General features: G+C 37.2%; 5 protein-coding genes across 5 annotated transcripts; 1 reads left to right on the top strand and 4 right to left on the bottom strand.

Annotated features, from left to right (window-relative positions):
* Positions 1-932: 932 nt before the first annotated feature.
* LOC108141950 (protein daughterless) lies at positions 933-6,167 on the bottom strand. Its single transcript, XM_017265592.2, has 2 exons — positions 5,760-6,167; positions 933-3,655 (listed from the first exon to the last, which is right to left on the bottom strand). The coding sequence occupies exon 2, from the start codon at positions 3,640-3,642 to the stop codon at positions 1,498-1,500; it is 2,145 nt and encodes a 714-aa protein (XP_017121081.1). The 5' UTR covers positions 3,643-3,655; positions 5,760-6,167; the 3' UTR covers positions 933-1,497.
* Positions 6,168-7,727: 1,560 nt separating this feature from the next.
* LOC108141689 (28S ribosomal protein S7, mitochondrial) lies at positions 7,728-8,604 on the bottom strand. The gene is made up of 2 exons (XM_017265169.2): positions 8,468-8,604; positions 7,728-8,392 (listed from the first exon to the last, which is right to left on the bottom strand). The coding sequence occupies exons 1-2, from the start codon at positions 8,581-8,583 to the stop codon at positions 7,780-7,782; spliced, it is 729 nt and encodes a 242-aa protein (XP_017120658.1). The 5' UTR covers positions 8,584-8,604; the 3' UTR covers positions 7,728-7,779.
* Positions 8,605-9,221: 617 nt separating this feature from the next.
* LOC108141679 (cyclin-dependent kinase 1) lies at positions 9,222-10,817 on the top strand. The gene is made up of 3 exons (XM_017265154.2): positions 9,222-9,454; positions 9,911-10,414; positions 10,473-10,817. Exons 1-3 carry the CDS (start codon positions 9,306-9,308, stop codon positions 10,711-10,713), a joined length of 894 nt encoding a protein of 297 aa, XP_017120643.1. The 5' UTR covers positions 9,222-9,305; the 3' UTR covers positions 10,714-10,817.
* Positions 10,818-11,134: 317 nt separating this feature from the next.
* LOC108142117 (lumican) lies at positions 11,135-14,002 on the bottom strand. Its single transcript, XM_017265815.1, has 6 exons — positions 13,808-14,002; positions 12,439-12,978; positions 12,181-12,368; positions 12,026-12,120; positions 11,828-11,940; positions 11,135-11,774 (listed from the first exon to the last, which is right to left on the bottom strand). The coding sequence occupies exons 1-6, from the start codon at positions 13,919-13,921 to the stop codon at positions 11,343-11,345; spliced, it is 1,482 nt and encodes a 493-aa protein (XP_017121304.1). The 5' UTR covers positions 13,922-14,002; the 3' UTR covers positions 11,135-11,342.
* Positions 14,003-14,346: 344 nt separating this feature from the next.
* Positions 14,347-16,656, bottom strand: LOC108142127 (probable dolichyl pyrophosphate Man9GlcNAc2 alpha-1,3-glucosyltransferase). Its single transcript, XM_017265823.2, has 4 exons — positions 15,889-16,656; positions 15,277-15,474; positions 15,061-15,220; positions 14,347-15,006 (listed from the first exon to the last, which is right to left on the bottom strand). The coding sequence occupies exons 1-4, from the start codon at positions 16,575-16,577 to the stop codon at positions 14,602-14,604; spliced, it is 1,452 nt and encodes a 483-aa protein (XP_017121312.1). The 5' UTR covers positions 16,578-16,656; the 3' UTR covers positions 14,347-14,601.
* Positions 16,657-16,776: the final 120 nt, after the last annotated feature.

The following is a 16,776-nucleotide window of genomic DNA, read 5'->3' as shown; positions in this document are numbered from 1 at the left end:
ATAGTGTTGGACACGAGTATTTGAATAGTTTTCTACAATTACAATGTACTCTAACAGGTAACAGGTTTAAAAATGCAAAATGGCGAATCTAGCCATAGGACACATGCAGCCTAGAAAGTGTCAAAAATTACAAATTAGAAACATCAGGTAATCTAAAGCACTTTTCATTGTGATTAGAATTAGGAATCTAATCCGAAAATTCTTCCTAATACCGTGATAAACAAAAATTTTTTAAACAAATAAAATATACCAATGTAACAACTAAATAATGAATTATCCATCGTGTTCCATAGTGAGTAGTGCTTTTCATCGGTGTGTTGTTCATTTTTTTGAAACCGTCCCAGAAATTTATCCAAAATTTGCTAAATTTTACATCAGATTGAGACCCTAGTCAAATAACCAATAAATCGACAGCTCAACCATAGATATATTATTAGGTATAAACATTAATCATACCATTTATTCATAACGAAATCAATGAAGTCAAGGAGTCTAAAAATTGTACAGATAGTTTCATGAAATATGTTTAAGCGGCGTAAAATATACGAAAGCTAAAAAAACGATTGGGCAAGGATAGACTGAAAACCGCTTTATATACGAATTCAGTGCCTTAAAAAGTCTGTTGTTGAGTTTTAGCGTTGTCGCTGTAAATTAAAATACACATCCATGTCAAAGAATTTGGGGAGTTACATTGGCTTCACTCTGCAATTTTCGTTAAGATTATAATGGCATCATTTTTTTTTTAAATTCCGATTGCCCTACCCTAGCGAAAAATATAATTAATTAAATTATACAACACGCGATCGTGTCTCTTTGAAGCCTTAAGATACTACAACAATTACCAGCTAATCTTAGATAACGATTAATTCCGTGGTTACCGTTATGTGCAAATTTTCTCTGTAATCACATAAGAAGAACATTGTAACGCAATATAAAATATTAATATGGACATATTTATTCCTTAGCTCTCGGGAATATATAGAAGTAAGTCTATGTGTTGTGTTTTTTTTTTTATTATAAAACTATTTTCACTTAATTATGTCGTTATGTATGCATGTATTTGTATATAAAAAATATGGCTACGGTGATATCGCACAAAATAAAACAAATAATTATTAAATCAAACATTCTAGAAAAAACGAAAAAGATCTTCCCAGGTTAAACGTAATGGAACAGCTATATACAATCGTTTTAAAAAAGAGCAATCATGTGTGTTGTGTTTGTGTGTGAATTGGCAATCATTTGGGCGTTTGTTTTCGTTTTTCTCATTTACTTTCTTCTGTGTGTGTGTGTGTATTAAAAGTGTTGTACATTTTGTAGGGGTTGTGGCTGTGGTTGCAATTTGGGAGGACGACAACGCCAGAACATATTGCTTAAAACCTGATTCTCCAGTTCCAAGTGATCTGAGTACTTGGCCGCGGAGCCTTCAATACATTCGGTTTTTATGGAAGAGAGGGACGACGACGATTTCCAGAAGGGGTTCCTGGTTGGTGCATGCTATTGCGGAAGCTGGGCGTGTCCGAGCTGTGATTGTTGCTGCTGTTGCTGCTGCTGCTGCTGCAAGTGGGGTGGCAGGCCGCTGTTGGCCTGATTTACGGGTAGGGATATGGTCATGGTGCTGATGGTCTGCGCCGACGGCGGCACTAGTTGCGCTGGCTGGCTGTGGTAACTGCCGCCGGGCGTTCCGCCCACCTGCTGCGGCTGCGGTATCATGTGATGCTGGGCACTTAGCTTGGGGCCATCCTCGGCCTTCTCTTCCTCGCGTCGCTTCAGGCAAGCCGCTTTAGGATTCAGGTTGCGCTCGCGCACCTGCTGCTCCAGGGTCATGATCACCTCGACGGCCATGTTCAGGATGCCCAGCTTCGTCTGCGGCTTGTCGGACTTCAGGTGGGTCATGCACATGCGACCCAGCTCCTTTAGCGCCTCGTTGATATCCCGAATGCGTATCCGTTCGCGGGCGTTGTTCGCCTGCCGTCGCTCCTTCTCGCGAATTGCTTTCACCGCTGGCTCGGCATCGTCATCCTCGTCCGCCGACGAGCAGTAGCGTCGCGGTCTTTTCGATCCTTTCGAGCCCTGCGAGTGCTGCTGCATACCAGAATTCGACGACTCAATGGAGCTAGTGGGCTTCGTGTCCGAAATATCAAGGCTGGTCAGACTTGACGTGGTGGAGACTCCCGCCGGAACCGAATTGCTGATGGCCGTGTGCTCTTTCCGCTTTTTTGTCTGCTTGGTCAAGGACGTGGACGCACTGCGATCGATTTTCAGGCTGGCCAGGCTTCCTGTCCCGCCCACCGACTGGCCGGATGTGCCGGCGACAGCAGCGCCCAAGGCCAAAACCTCGTGCACTAAGGCCGCATTGGACGCGTTGCTGACCGAGCCGGCGTTGCCGCTGCTTCCCAGATGCGACGGCGAGTTGGGCACAAACGAGGACAATGCATCAATGTTGTCTATCGAGGCCAGCGACTGATTAACTCCGGCCAGCATCTCGGGCTCGCAGTGATTCCGCAGCACGTTCAGGGCGTCGTCCAGTCGCTCCTCCATGCGCACACCCTGGAACACCGAGGCCATGGTGTGCAGACTGGACCCAGGAACCATTTCGCTGGAGTAACTCGAGCTGGGTCCGCCATTTAGCACCGAGTGACCCCAGCCAGCGGCACCGGAAACGGACGGCTCACCGCCTCCAACCACCGACTGGGTCAGCGGCGGCGGTGAGTTGACGGGCGTGGAGGGGTTCGAGCCGAAACTACTAATACTTTGATCCGCCGGCATGTACATCTGTTGCCGCAGGGCCGCTGCCGAGGAATTACCAGCTCCGGCCACCTTCACACCGGCCCCGGCACCACTGAACGCATCCGAACTCTGCACGGCAGGACTATTCTGCTGACTGTGGTGGGGGTGTGGATGTGGGTGGCCATGGGGCAGGGCGTGCGGGAGCGGAAGCGGGAGTGTGTGGGAATGTGCGTGCGGCGTGTGGTTGATCGAGTGATGGCCAAGCGGTCCAGCCGTGGACAGTGCACTGTGCTGTGCTTGTACTGTATGGTTATGGTTGTGGGCCTGCGGCGAGTTGAACACGGCTGGGGGATTGACATTAACGTTCACTGGTGCCTGCTGTCCAGCGCCGGGTCCACCAATGCCGCCGGAGGTGGCGCGAAAAGAGCTCATCGGCGGCAGGGCCGTGGACACCGGGCAGTGCATACCGTCGGCGCCGACTCCTACACCGACACCGCCTCCGCCACCCATGCCGAGCCCGTCTGGCTGGTGCACCTGCTGCTGGTCCATGGAGTGACCCGAAAGCGGCCCACTGTTCTGGTACGCCGCTTGACCCATGTAGCTGTTGGTGCTGCCCATCTGCGACTGACACCATGCCCCTCCGCTGCCAGCGGCGGCGGAATCAAAATACTGATCGACGGTCGAGGCGTTGGCATATCGGTTGTTCCCGCCGTTGGCGGCATCGTGCATCGAATTGAAGTCACTGGGGTACATGCCGTTCTCGACGCCCAGGCTGCCGTACGGCGAGTGGTAGCCCCCGCCACCGCCGCGATCCGCCCCGACCGTCCCCGTGGGCTGTTTGTTGGCTATCTTGTTGAAGCAGTTCTGGAACACCTCATACAAGTGCATCGGCTCGTCGTCACTGGTCGCCATTTCAGCAATAGATCTGTAAAACAAGCAGCAACCATTAGCACAGAGTAAATATATAAGAAACTTAATTAAATTCGGTTGAAACAAATTTCCGAAGGACAACCGCACAAATTGCCTTTCTACAGAAATTTTCTATGGCCGACACAGCTTAAAAATGCAAAATATCAAAACAAAGTGGTTATAGCAATTAATTTACGATAATTATTACGTTCAAATTAATGAATAGCAAATGTATCTGAAATATTAAATGCAAAACAAGCTCAAAATTACGTTTATGCTTTATAATCTGTTTTTAATCAAACTACAATCTAAACTATTTATAGTTAGGGTTAACACATGGAAGTAAAAGAAAGTGATAAAAGAATTCTCGGACATATAAAAAGTTTCCATTTCATTTTAATACTATAGAAATAAGTTCTTGTTTTTTATTTTCAGAATTGAAAAATTACTTACTGCAATCAATTTAAATAAACATAAATTTGATTTAAATTTCGCAGGAGAATAACTTAAATTTAAAAAATATAACTATAAACAAATAAAATTAAATAAAGATTAAAATTCAATATAGATATAAAAATATTTAAAACCATTATTTGGGAAAAACATTTTGTAAGGCATTTGATTTGACATTCGTTTATAACATTTAATAAACAGACCCTTCATATTCGAGGATGTTATTGATACATATATTTACAACGAAATTGGTAATCCATGCGAGTTCCAAACGATTAAGATGTTATGTACTGGGCAATACTATAAAGATATTTTAGATCGAAAAAACTAACTGCAAAGTGTATGTTTAGTGAACAAACTCGATTCTAATCTATTTTTAATTATTTAGGCGCAACAGGTAACATTATCAACTTAAAAAAAATATAAATCAAACTCCCTTTTTTGGAAAACATAATAAATTTGACTGTTTTTGATACTCTAACCATAATGGAAATAAATGATAAAATTACCTGATCTAGTAATTGTAAAAAGGACCTCTTAAATTAAATAGTGGAACGCTTCAGGCCTATTTTATACATCTAGAGTAAATTAAGATGATTTTTAACAAAGTAGGAAATGGTTCTTAAAGTGTAATCTGGTACTAGTTGCTGTATAACTTGTAATGTCCTTTCAAATTATTAAAACAAAACATTCCAAACATAACTAAGCTTTGTTTTATTATCTTATTTACCTATGTTTTTGAAAAATAATTTTCTGATATAGAACTATTCACTCCCATAAACAAAGATAAGAAGAAGTAACAGAAAATATAATTGAAGTAAGGCAAACATAACTAAAAGCCAAAACGTGGGCGTGGCAAAATTTATGGAACTAGTCCGTAATGCAAATATGTACATTTAACACACCAGAAAAATTTACACTTTGTTGCACACCAGTAAGAATGAACTCGGGTAAGGAATAAATATATTTCTATTCAACCGAGTTTTCGTTTAATTTAATTAAAAAAAAACATGTTATTTCTTAATGGTTTTAAATGAGTGTAAAATCTAACTTGTCCTGACCTTACTTTACTTGCCTTTTGATAAGATCCATTCTTTTTTGAACTAAACAATTATTTTACATTGTTAATAGAAACAATTTTGATAGAAACTTGGTTACAAAATTAGTACATCCAAAAACCAAATTAATATTAAAACAACATACACATTAACATGTTCTTGAAATTTTTCTACACCTGATTCACAACAATTTTTCGATGAACACATGTACACGGTACTTACATGTAATATACACGTATATGATAAATTAAAACAGTGAATTGGTTGCAGGAAAATAAAATATAAAATATCTTCACAAACGAAAAAGCACATACTTGAATAGCGAAGTTAATTCATACGATTTTACACCTATTTACTTATTTATACATAAGTAGTTACTTTGTTTACGAGCGTTCGTACATATACATACATACATGTGTATGTATGCAGAATCATGAAAATGGTATCCACATACATTCAAGTGGAATTAATTCGTACATAACTTTGTATACTCATTGGTATATATACACATTCAACAAATAAACGTATGCAGATCAAAAAACTGAAAGCAGAGGCAAAAAAAAACATGCCCTGGACCTTATTAAAACACTTTTTGTGAAAAGTACTCACCCTAATATCCACTGTTAATTCTATGTATGCAATTCCTTTTGTTGCAGCGAGTGTTGACGTCGAGCCACAGCCTATGTATTACATATACATATCTTTTTTGTATCAATACGAAGAATCCTTCTATATTCTATAGCGATTGGTAAATTTACCCAATTTTTTTTTATAATGTCGTCCAGTCAACTAGTAAGATTATGTGTTTTTGGATTATATTAAAATGCACAGCGAAAATAAACCGTTTTGTGATAAACTTTTCTTTTACACATTGTAAATATGTATGACACTTTTATTAATTATTTTGTTCCACTGCGATAATGCGAATTTAAACTATAGGTAAAAAATTCTTTATTTATCATTCAGCTCGTTTTAATTTTCGTGTGCTCGGGATCGCCATCTTTGTTCTCTTCGTGCGTCATCTGTAGCGTTGCCATTCGATAAAAATCGATAAGTCTTTCGATATATGAATTTCCACCTTACCCTAAAATCTGAAAAGTAAAGTTTACACTGTGAATGCGAGACCAAACAAGCATATAGGCAAGATATAAATAACTTAATTTTTATATTTTAATTTACGAAGCAGTAACAAGAAAATTTACTAAAGGTACTTTTTTTGGTATGAGCTGAAGAGTTCGAGTATAATATCACTATGCCCAACTTCGGTTTACAGCCGATATCTATATATAATACATCCCCAGTAAATTTTCGAAATCTCTATGCTTGTTCCATTGCTTGTTGGCTAACATATTAAACAACTCAAAATAATGTTTTACGTTTTTGTTTTTTTACCCTAACCTAATATTGTGTTATTATTTATCTAATTTATTTAAAATTATGACTCCAAAACTCAAAACGCTAACTGGCTTAAGGGACGCCGGCTCTGAAAAAGGTAAAAGGCGATCAGCTTTTCTGGGAATACTGACCTTATCATTATTTTTTCTTAAATTAATGAACTACAACTTACAAATTTACTTCGTTAAAACAATAAAACTATATATAAAAAAGGTGGATTTATAGCCAAAAACATACAACACAGCTAATATTTTAAGGTAATTTGTCGGTGGGTTCAAAAGCAGTTTTAGCAAACAAGTTAAAAAAAAAGCATATTTTAGTTTTCTTTTAGTAATAAGGCATGGTTTTAAAAGGTTCAGTCAAGATAGCGCGTTTTCAGGTGGCGAAGAAGTGACGTTTCGCTGAAATCAAAAACTTTTTATTTTCTCGTATCCTTGTATCATTTTTAAGATTCACTTATACATTACTTTTGAAATTTCCTTTTAAATTCTTATGCCGAACATGACAAAATATTACAAATTTACACAACAATGATGTTGTTTTTTAGTTATATAGAAGGCGATAATTTTTGTTTTATTTAGCCCATGGAAAAAGTTCTAGCTAAAAGCAAATGACCAACTCCCATAATATGCCTGTGTAAATTGACCACTTTAATAAAGGCAATCAGTTTATCACGTTATCCTAAATAGTATTTTTGTAATCCAAAACTTGTTTTAACTGTTATATAAGCAGCCCAAGGTGTGAACCCCACCTATTGGTAGGTAGTTGCGTTAAGTTCTTCATTGAGACCTTGCAAATTTGGTGACAGTCGAACTAAACAATCGAAGTTATCGAGCTAAAATGGACATTACCTTTCGAAAAAAGTAAGTTTTAAACTTGCTAATATATGTATTTAGCGAAACGTTTTAAATTAGGAAACAATTTTATGGTGTCAATTCTATATCTCGTAGCGTTTTTAATGAAGAGGTTTTAGGCAGAGTTGTATTTTATGGCTTTTACCAATTTGGAAAACTATCTATGGTATGTGAGCAAAAGAAAGGATACCGCCTTAAGGACATTGAAATCATATAAAATGAGCTCTCAGGGATAAAATGGTCTTTCAAGGTCTTAAGAAATGATTAGTGTCCAACAATGCAGACCTGATCTTAAATATATTGAACTATAAAAAGCAGTTGTGACATATAACACAAAATTGAAAACTTTATTGCATTATAAAAAGCTGCTTATAGTACATTTAGCTCCATCGATAGTGTGCATAGGCCCTGTTGCTTTCGCACTGCCTATGCAAATCGTCCTTGCGCTTTACAACTCTTCCCTGCCCGTGGGCTGCGTCTAGAATCTCCCAAGCTAGTTTCTCCGGCAGGGACACCTTGCGCTCCTTTTCACGGGCTGCTTCCAAGAGCCACTTCATGGAGAGGAAATATGATCGCCTTGTTGTAATGGGAACAGGAACTTGGTAGGTAACACCACCACGTTTTATGGCAGTTACTTGCAGCAAGGGTCTGCAGTTTTCCACTGCCTGTTTCAAAAGCGTTTCGGCATTGGTATTGATGGCATTTTTGTCCCCTTTAGCCAGATTCATGTGCTCGGTCTGCGTGCGTTTTATTAATTCTAACGTCTTTGACAAAAGTGTTCTGGCCAGGGCACTATTTCCTTTCTTCGTTATATAATTTATCATTTTCTCTTTCGTATCATCGTGGAAGACTGTATCAGAAGATTTGTTGACAGCCGCCTTGATTGGAATATGATATAGCTTAGATAATTCGTTCTTTTGCTCATTTTGTTTTTCTTTTTGTACAATAGGATCAACGTAATGTGTGGGATACACCGACATCAGTCGAAGACAACTAAAATAAACAAAAGACGGTGATTGGTAATTCTTGATTGAACATACGTACTACATTGAGTATATCAGGACTTACCTGAATTTTGTTGTTTTCTCTGCAATTCTACTTAAAAACGACATCTTTGCATTTTTTGTTGTCGGTAAAATATATAATTTTTGTTTAAAATATGCTCCGCACAATCGGGGCAGCATGTAAGGACGTCAATATAGCGTCACACGGTTGATATTTTTGAAACGAGTGGAAAATGAAACGGTGAACTTGGTTGGATAACGATATTGTCATGGGGTCGCAGCGTTAATCAGCTGTATTTGTTTACTTTTGCATATTCAAAAGAAATTTAACTGTCCAAAAAAGTTATCCAAATCAAAATTCAGTCCGCAAAAGGAGGCTTGCTTTGTTGCTTAAAAAGCCGTCTCTTTCCTTAAAGACCGTATGAACAAAGCATTAGTCACGCTAGAAAGAATAAACTATTTACGCTGGCGTAAATGTTTGTCGATCTGAGTACTATAACTATACTATAAATAACGGAGCTTAAATGTTTTTTTTGCGAAACCTGAGCATTCATTTTTTGGGTCTGTATTAATACCGATACTGACGCAAAAAATGAATTTTAATAAAGCGACGTTCCTATCATAGATGTTCATATGCATATTACCACTATAAAATATGAATTTGAATTAAGAGTCGTTGATATATGTATTTTTAAGTTAAAGTTATACAAATATTTAAAATGTAATGTAAAACAAGACCTACATTTATGCTTTGTACCTTTCTCACATTCCAAACGACACAAAAAATTTCCTAACTTAGTGCCCTCGCATATTTCAGTTTGTACAGTCTGGCAGCATTAGAGCATATACGTAAAAAACGCGCTCATTTAAAAGTCTGTGGCTTGCAAATAATTATACAAATTATGGAGGATTTTGAGAAAATTGAGAAGATTGGCGAAGGCACTTATGGTGTGGTTTACAAGGGTCGCAATCGTCTTACGGGCCAAATTGTGGCAATGAAGAAAATTCGCTTGGAGTCGGACGACGAAGGCGTTCCATCGACCGCAATCAGGTAAAATGCCCAGGCTTGGATGCCAGAGCCTCACCATAGAATCAGACCCATCAAAGTCATTTTTATTAGGTCTATATAACAAACTAGTGATCAACATGTTGCTAAATGAAATCGTTATTTCTTAAGATAGTCGGGATAGATTTCCACAAACTGATCGCAGTTTACTCTGTGAACTCGTTAGCATTACTACCGACTAGCATACATACATACATATGTATTTACTTATGTATATGCGTACATCATATCTATGGATGTGTGTTCATCACGCTTTCTATATGGACGTGTTAAACATTTATGTATTGTATTTCATATCCTTTGGCTTAATGATTAATTCATCACATTAAAATATACAAATTTATTATTTTACTATAGAACTTAAAGCTCTCGAAGATATTCCTAAGCCAAAATGTTACTTTTATAATGGAAGAAATAAATATGATTCCCTCGTTCTTATAGAGAAATTTCGTTGCTCAAGGAGCTAAAACATAAAAACATTGTATGTTTGGAGGATGTTTTGATGGAGGAGAATCGCATATACTTGATCTTTGAATTCCTATCGATGGACCTCAAAAAATACATGGACTCGCTGCCAGTAGATAAGCATATGGAAAGCGAATTGGTTCGAAGCTATTTGTATCAAATAACCAGCGCCATTCTGTTTTGCCATCGTCGAAGAGTTCTTCACCGTGATCTGAAGCCGCAGAATTTGCTAATCGACAAGAACGGCCTTATAAAAGTGGCAGACTTTGGTCTTGGTCGATCCTTTGGCATTCCAGTACGAATTTATACTCACGAGATCGTGACTTTGTGGTACAGGGCCCCGGAGGTACTTTTGGGATCACCCCGGTATTCCTGTCCCGTCGATATCTGGTCTATTGGGTGTATATTTGCTGAAATGGCATCGAGAAAACCTCTATTTCAGGGAGACTCGGAAATCGACCAGTTATTCAGAATGTTCAGGTAACTACACGCAATATATCATACAGTTTCATTGATAATAACACTCTATTTGATGTAGAATTCTCAAAACACCAACAGAGGATATTTGGCCGGGGGTTACTTCACTTCCCGACTACAAGAACACTTTTCCCTGTTGGTCTACCAACCAATTGACGAACCAGTTAAAGAATCTCGATGCTAACGGAGTAAATCTTATTCAAAGTATGTTAATCTATGATCCGATACATCGCATTTCCGCCAAGGATATTTTGGAGCACCCATATTTCCATGGTTTTCAATCGGGCTTAGTTCAAAATTAACGTTCAGTATTCTGGTTTTACTCTAATAACATTTATAAGCAAGAAAAGTTGAAATCTAAACTAAAGCAAAATAGCCGTAAAATAAAAGTAAGAGTGTAAAACAATCTGGGTTTGGTTCATTTCTTAGTGTGCCTTTAGTTTGGTCGTTATCAATTATACCAAGGTATATAACCATAGACGGTAAGTTATTTGTTATCTTTAATGGTCAAAAATTTAGACATTAAATAGATTTGGTTTTAATTTCATTAGGAACATTTTTAATTTACTTTTCCGGTACAGACTTAGTCCAAAAATTTAAAAAAGGAACTGATCTTCGATTCTATAAAATAATTTGCTTAACACTTCTCGTGTTTTTATTTTTGAAGACCCTTTTGTAAAACAAGGATACACTTTTTTTTTATAAAATTTATTTACAGTTTTGAAACGGGGTTTAATTTAAATAATCGTCATCAAATCGACGTGATAATGTAATGTATGCTCAGACAGTTGTAAAAATAAGTTTGTCGCGGGATAATAAGTTACAAGGTAAGCAAACGCCAATTATGTGAATTTTTAAATGGTGGAGTGAGCGGAGTCACTCAAGTTTCTTTTATAGATAAGTTATATCTTAAGTTAGTAGAAAACTAAAATTAAATATGGAAATCTTCATTGAAACTAGTTCTATTGTAGAGAGCCCGATCGGCAACGCTATCGTGGCGTCTAAAGACCCCAAAGCAGCCGCGTCTTTTCATCACGTAGGCGCCTAGAAGAGTTGGCACCGCAATAAGCAAAACAACCAGGAGTCCAATCCAGACTAGACTTCCGCTCGAACTTTCCACCAAATGTTCATCTGCCACTCTTAATATTTCCACGCCTTTCAACGTAGCTGGACTTGCACACTGCACATTTTTAGCCAGAACCTCGGTGGTTTTGTTCACTTGACCTATTAAAACATTGATCAGGTAATCGTTGGAAGTGTCGCAGGACCACGGATTAAATCTGAGGTCAAGCGCTTTGAGCTTATCCCATCGCACAAGTAGAGGTTTTGGCAGGATCGTAATGTTGCAATTATTCAAGTACACCTGAAAATTAGATATTGGTACAGATTATTTTATAATGTCTTATTTTTAATTACCTTTTCTAATGGCGGATAGTCCAAGTACTGTCCTCCAGTAACGTTCTTCGACAAAGCCTCCTCGTCAATTTCGTTAAGAAATTTATTATCGGACAATATCAGTTCCTTTAGACCTAGTAAAAAGTAAATGATTAATTTTTTTGGATTTTATTATTCACTTATTTTCATTTTAAATGTTTTCTAGTTGAATTTACTTACTTTGTAATTCACTTAAAGCTCCAGGTCCTATTTTGTACAACATAGCCATAAAGGTCATACTCAGATGGTTCAATTTGGTCAACGGTGGAAATATACTAAATAGGTTTTATTTCAATTATGGTTTGATCAAAATATAAACCTAAAATTCCTCTTACTTATCTCCAACAAGACTTTCAATGGGGTTTTCATTTAAAACAAGGCTGGTCAAGTTCGTGGCATATTTCAAGGCCTTTGGTAATTGTTTAAAGAGATTTCCAGCTGCAATTAGAGTTTCAAGATCTCGGGGTCCATGAAGAACTGTTTCCGGCAAATCATCAATTTCCATATACGAAATGTCTAAAATCTAATATAAATATAAACCAATGGGACCACTAGGTTATTTCAAAACATAAGAAAAAACTTTGCATACGTACCTTCAAAGATGATAGTCCGGAAATGGCAGTTTCTGACAGTTTATCAATAACGTGAAAGCTGTTTCGGCAGAGAACTAGCTCCTCTAGATAGGGAATGTGTTCAAACAAATCTGGATCCAAGTTATGCAGATCATTGTAACCCAAATTAAGCGTTCTCAACTTTTCTAGTGATTCATAATCAGCTTTAGTGTAGGGTCCTTGAAAAACATCCGGCACAAGAACTTTCGATGTCAATCGGTTATGGGACAGATCGAGGATCGTTAGCTCAGTTAAATTCTGAAAGGCTCCCTCAACAATTGCATCTATTTGGTTGTTTGACAAATACAAATTTTCTACATCGTATTTCGGTAGAATTGAAATTTTAGTTAAGTTGTTGTGCTCTAAATTGATGGTTTTGAACACAACATCTCCGTTGGTCAAAAGTTCCCATTCCTCAGCAGACAGCCAATCCTGAAGTTTCTCACTGCAATCGAGCAAGCTGTTTTCAAAATCGCAACTGCATTTCTTGCATAGCTTGCTCTCCTTTAATTTAGTTTTCTCCTGTAAATTAAGGCACAATTAATACAATTTTGAACTAAATTTAAGAATTAGCCATTAATTAGTCATTAGTGTCGGTCCATACATTTGGTCATCGAAAGTTTTGTGGATTTTTAAACCCTTCCTATACAATCAATTATATTTACAAAAAATCTTGGAGATCCACAGAGGATCATCTTCTTGCTCGGGAACTTTAAAATTATCTTTAAAAGTTTAGCTCTTCCCTTAAAACTTTTCTTCTATCGTAGATTACTAAGCATTATGGTGAAGGTTTGTATTTTTGTTTTAGTTATCGTTATCATTTCACCTTTGCAATACCTTTTCCTTATCGCGCTTTGATAGCGGTCTTTTTTACACTCGGAGAATTTATAATAATTTAGGTCAAATGTTGGCAACGTAGTTAATGATAAATAAGTGTTCCCGTAAAATAAATATGTGTTAATAAGATTTTATACACGAAAAAGGTATTTAAAATTCTTCGATATCGTTACACATTAACTTGCCAAATAATTGAATTGAGGTATATATTTATTTTAGGTCATAAAGCGTATAAAAACTCCGGCTTTCTTTCTCGTTTTTTTCACTTCTACCGCGATCTTATCGCCTCGATGATAGCGTTTTTATAAACTCTTAACTTGCTTTCGAGATAGGGTAGTATCACAAAAATTAAAAAAGTTAAGAAATGACACATTCCGAATAAAACTATATGGATTTCACAAAATATTGCGAAGAAAACTTTGAATTCCATTTAGAACCATTATTTTTATAAGCTAAGATCTTTAAAACTTCACTTAGGAACAAATTTTATATAGGTATACATATATATATGTACCTTTGGTGATTCTGGTTTTGTGGTTGTAGTTTCATTATTCGATTGGCAAGTAACTTGGCTCACAACGATACAAAAAATCGTCACAGCTAAAATAACTGACTTTGTTAAATTCATGTTTACGAAACTGCTTCCGGTAAAACACAAAATTTTTTGGCTTGTTCACCGGCCGATTAAATGTACATGACTAACAAGCTAACAAAGCCCGACATATTATATTCGCCGAGAGTTTATCTTATCTCTTCCGAAGCAGTGATAGCACTAACCAACAAAAGCGTATTTTACCCGGTTTTTAAACATTTTATATCATTTTTATGAGTTGCCAAGGTGTGTTTAACAACAAAACCCTTCTCGCCGTTTTTAAAAAAGCATCTTGAACATAGAAGAAAATTTTAAATAACATTTTTAATTCCGCCTTACTCAAAAATATTTTAATTAAATATTTTTTTTTAAGTCTGACTTGAAAAATGTTGACAAGAATATGTACAATAAATATGTATAAATATATCCCACAATACCATTATTCAAGAATATTAGAAATATATTTTTTTTTATTTAATATTAGCTCTGCTTAAAATTGTCGTTTTCATAGTGTAAGCACATTGCTTAAAGTAATGATAAGATAGGAAATCAGGCTGATATTGTCTGTGACTAAGTTAAGGCCGAATATATACAAATAGGTGCACAGCGCGCCTATATTTGATTGCAGGAAAAATAATATTGTCAAGAATAAAATAAAAATGTACGTTTCTTTGAATATTTTTTTAATAGTTTTTACAGAACATTTGCTTTAGAAGCTAGCTTATTTTGCAGGTAAATTGTTGAAAATTTCCCCACAAGAAAAACAACAAAAAGTGCCCGCAACTTATAACAGAGATAACTAAAGGCCAAAGATCAGGAAAACGCGAAGGGGCTGGGATTGTTAAAAAAGCTCCCACAATACAAATGATCAAAATGTTTGATATATTTGCAACGTACTTCAATAGATATTCGTTATCAAGCTTTGCCTTTGAATTAAAACAATTAAATATCAAATGAAAAGTCACAGTGGATACTAATGCAGGCACCAACAATTCATCTTTCGTCAGAAGAGGTAACATGCTAAATAAGGAAACCTGAAGGAAAATAATCATTTCCTTGGGCCACCATTTCATCAAGAACAGTGATGGCAAAGCAGCCAGTAAAATTGTCTTTTCGTGTACCTTAAAAGAGAATACTTTAACATAAAGTTTTAATTATAAATTTTAGTTTCTTACTTGGAAGGAAAACAAAAAGAAAGCCAGAGCTGTATTGAAGAGAGCTAATAAAAATCCGGCTTTAGTTCGTTGCCGAAAGAGGAGAACATTTGTGGGAAGTGCAGCAATTGAAGTGCATCCAATGCACACGAGCGCCATTTGATCGTTGCGTAAATGTTTCCTGTAATTTATGATATTATTAAATATGGAATGTCTATTTTAAGTGAGTCCACCTACTTCAATTTCCAAACTACGTTTACGGCGCACCAAACGTTTGCCACTTTGTCTTCAAAAACTCCTCGAGCCACAGGAAAAAGGCGATGCAAGACTTGAAGAGCCGCTTGAAACGATCCCAGCCAGGGTATCCATAAAATTGCAAATGTTGCAAGAACAACGGCAGCTATCCGCGAGATTTGAGAGGCAAAAGAAGTAAAGCTGCAGGTTAAATAAAAATAAAGTGCCATCAATGAGTAAAAGTTAATAGATTAAGAGTATCACTATAAAGTTGTTTACTAGAGCCCTGCAAGAGTGAAATCTAGAGCATTTTGGAGAATGTTTTTAAAATCAATTTGCTTAGCTTACATAAAAAATATACTCATTTTATGAACCAATTAATTATTTAGCAACCTAGATATTAAAATGTTTTCTAGTTAACGGTTAGAAAAATTAGGTATATAGTTATACAGTGAGCATTGGAAACCTTGGTTTAACATATGCAGGACTCTAGTTTGAATATTTTCCTCGGATTTTTTGAAATAATGGGTTTTTAATCATAATTTAGATGTTTTCTTCTAAAACATTAGAAACGTAGATTTTGTATATTTAAGCATTCTCTGTCAAAATACCCACCTTTTTTGGCTCACACATTCGCCCAAAAGGTAAGCAAAGAAGGGCAGGCTGTGATACAACTCCATTTGCTTATAGTTTAGGGCTAGTGTGAAGAAAAACGAGGCAGTGTACAATCTTCTACGCAGGATTGCCCCAACTGCCACGGCGGCAAGGCCAAGGGATATGTTATTGTACTGAAAGTGTCCATTGTCGATCAGTATTTGGCCTGGATACGCTGCAATCAGCGTGAATAGGAACAGTTTATCATTGCTTTGGAAGGTCTTATCGATGGAGAAGACCAAGTACAATATTGCCGGCAAGTAGATGAGGACGTCAGCAGCCACAACTGTTGCGCGCATGAAGCGTTTGTGCTCCTCCGACTGGAATCCCCTGCTTTCGTGCAGCTCCACAAAACGGGGATCGATGGCTTTGCCTATCCGTCCCAGGAAATAGCTGTGATAAGCAGTCAGAGGCGGATAGTCCAGGCCCCAGTACATTAAATCGTTGCTGGAGCTGTTTGTGTACCATTCGCCGACTTCCAGGTTCACTGTGATCTCTTGCCAGTGCCGCTGCGCCTCGTAGTCGCCGTGCATGGGCGGGGAATCGAAGCCCGAGTAGGAATACAGCGAGATTATCGACCTAACCGCCAAACCCAAAAAGGCGGTTGCCAAAATTTCTGATTTCATTTTAATTTTGTCAACATTTTTCATTGATGGTAGTCATGTGAAGTAGAAATATTGAATTCATCGATAACTATCGCTGGAGTTATTGCTATCAATATATCGGCTTATATGAATTTGCCGTTATTTATATCGATGTGTCCCGTCAGATAGAGATGGTAATTTGATTTTAATTAAAATGACAAGTCAAGACCTAAAAATAGTAAACAAACAAAACAAAAATATTTTT

Source organism: Drosophila elegans, unplaced genomic scaffold, assembly GCF_018152505.1.
Source record: "Drosophila elegans isolate 14027-0461.03 unplaced genomic scaffold, ASM1815250v1 contig_814, whole genome shotgun sequence".
NCBI lineage: Eukaryota > Metazoa > Arthropoda > Insecta > Diptera > Drosophilidae > Drosophila > Drosophila elegans.
This window is presented reverse-complemented; position numbering and strand designations above follow the sequence as displayed.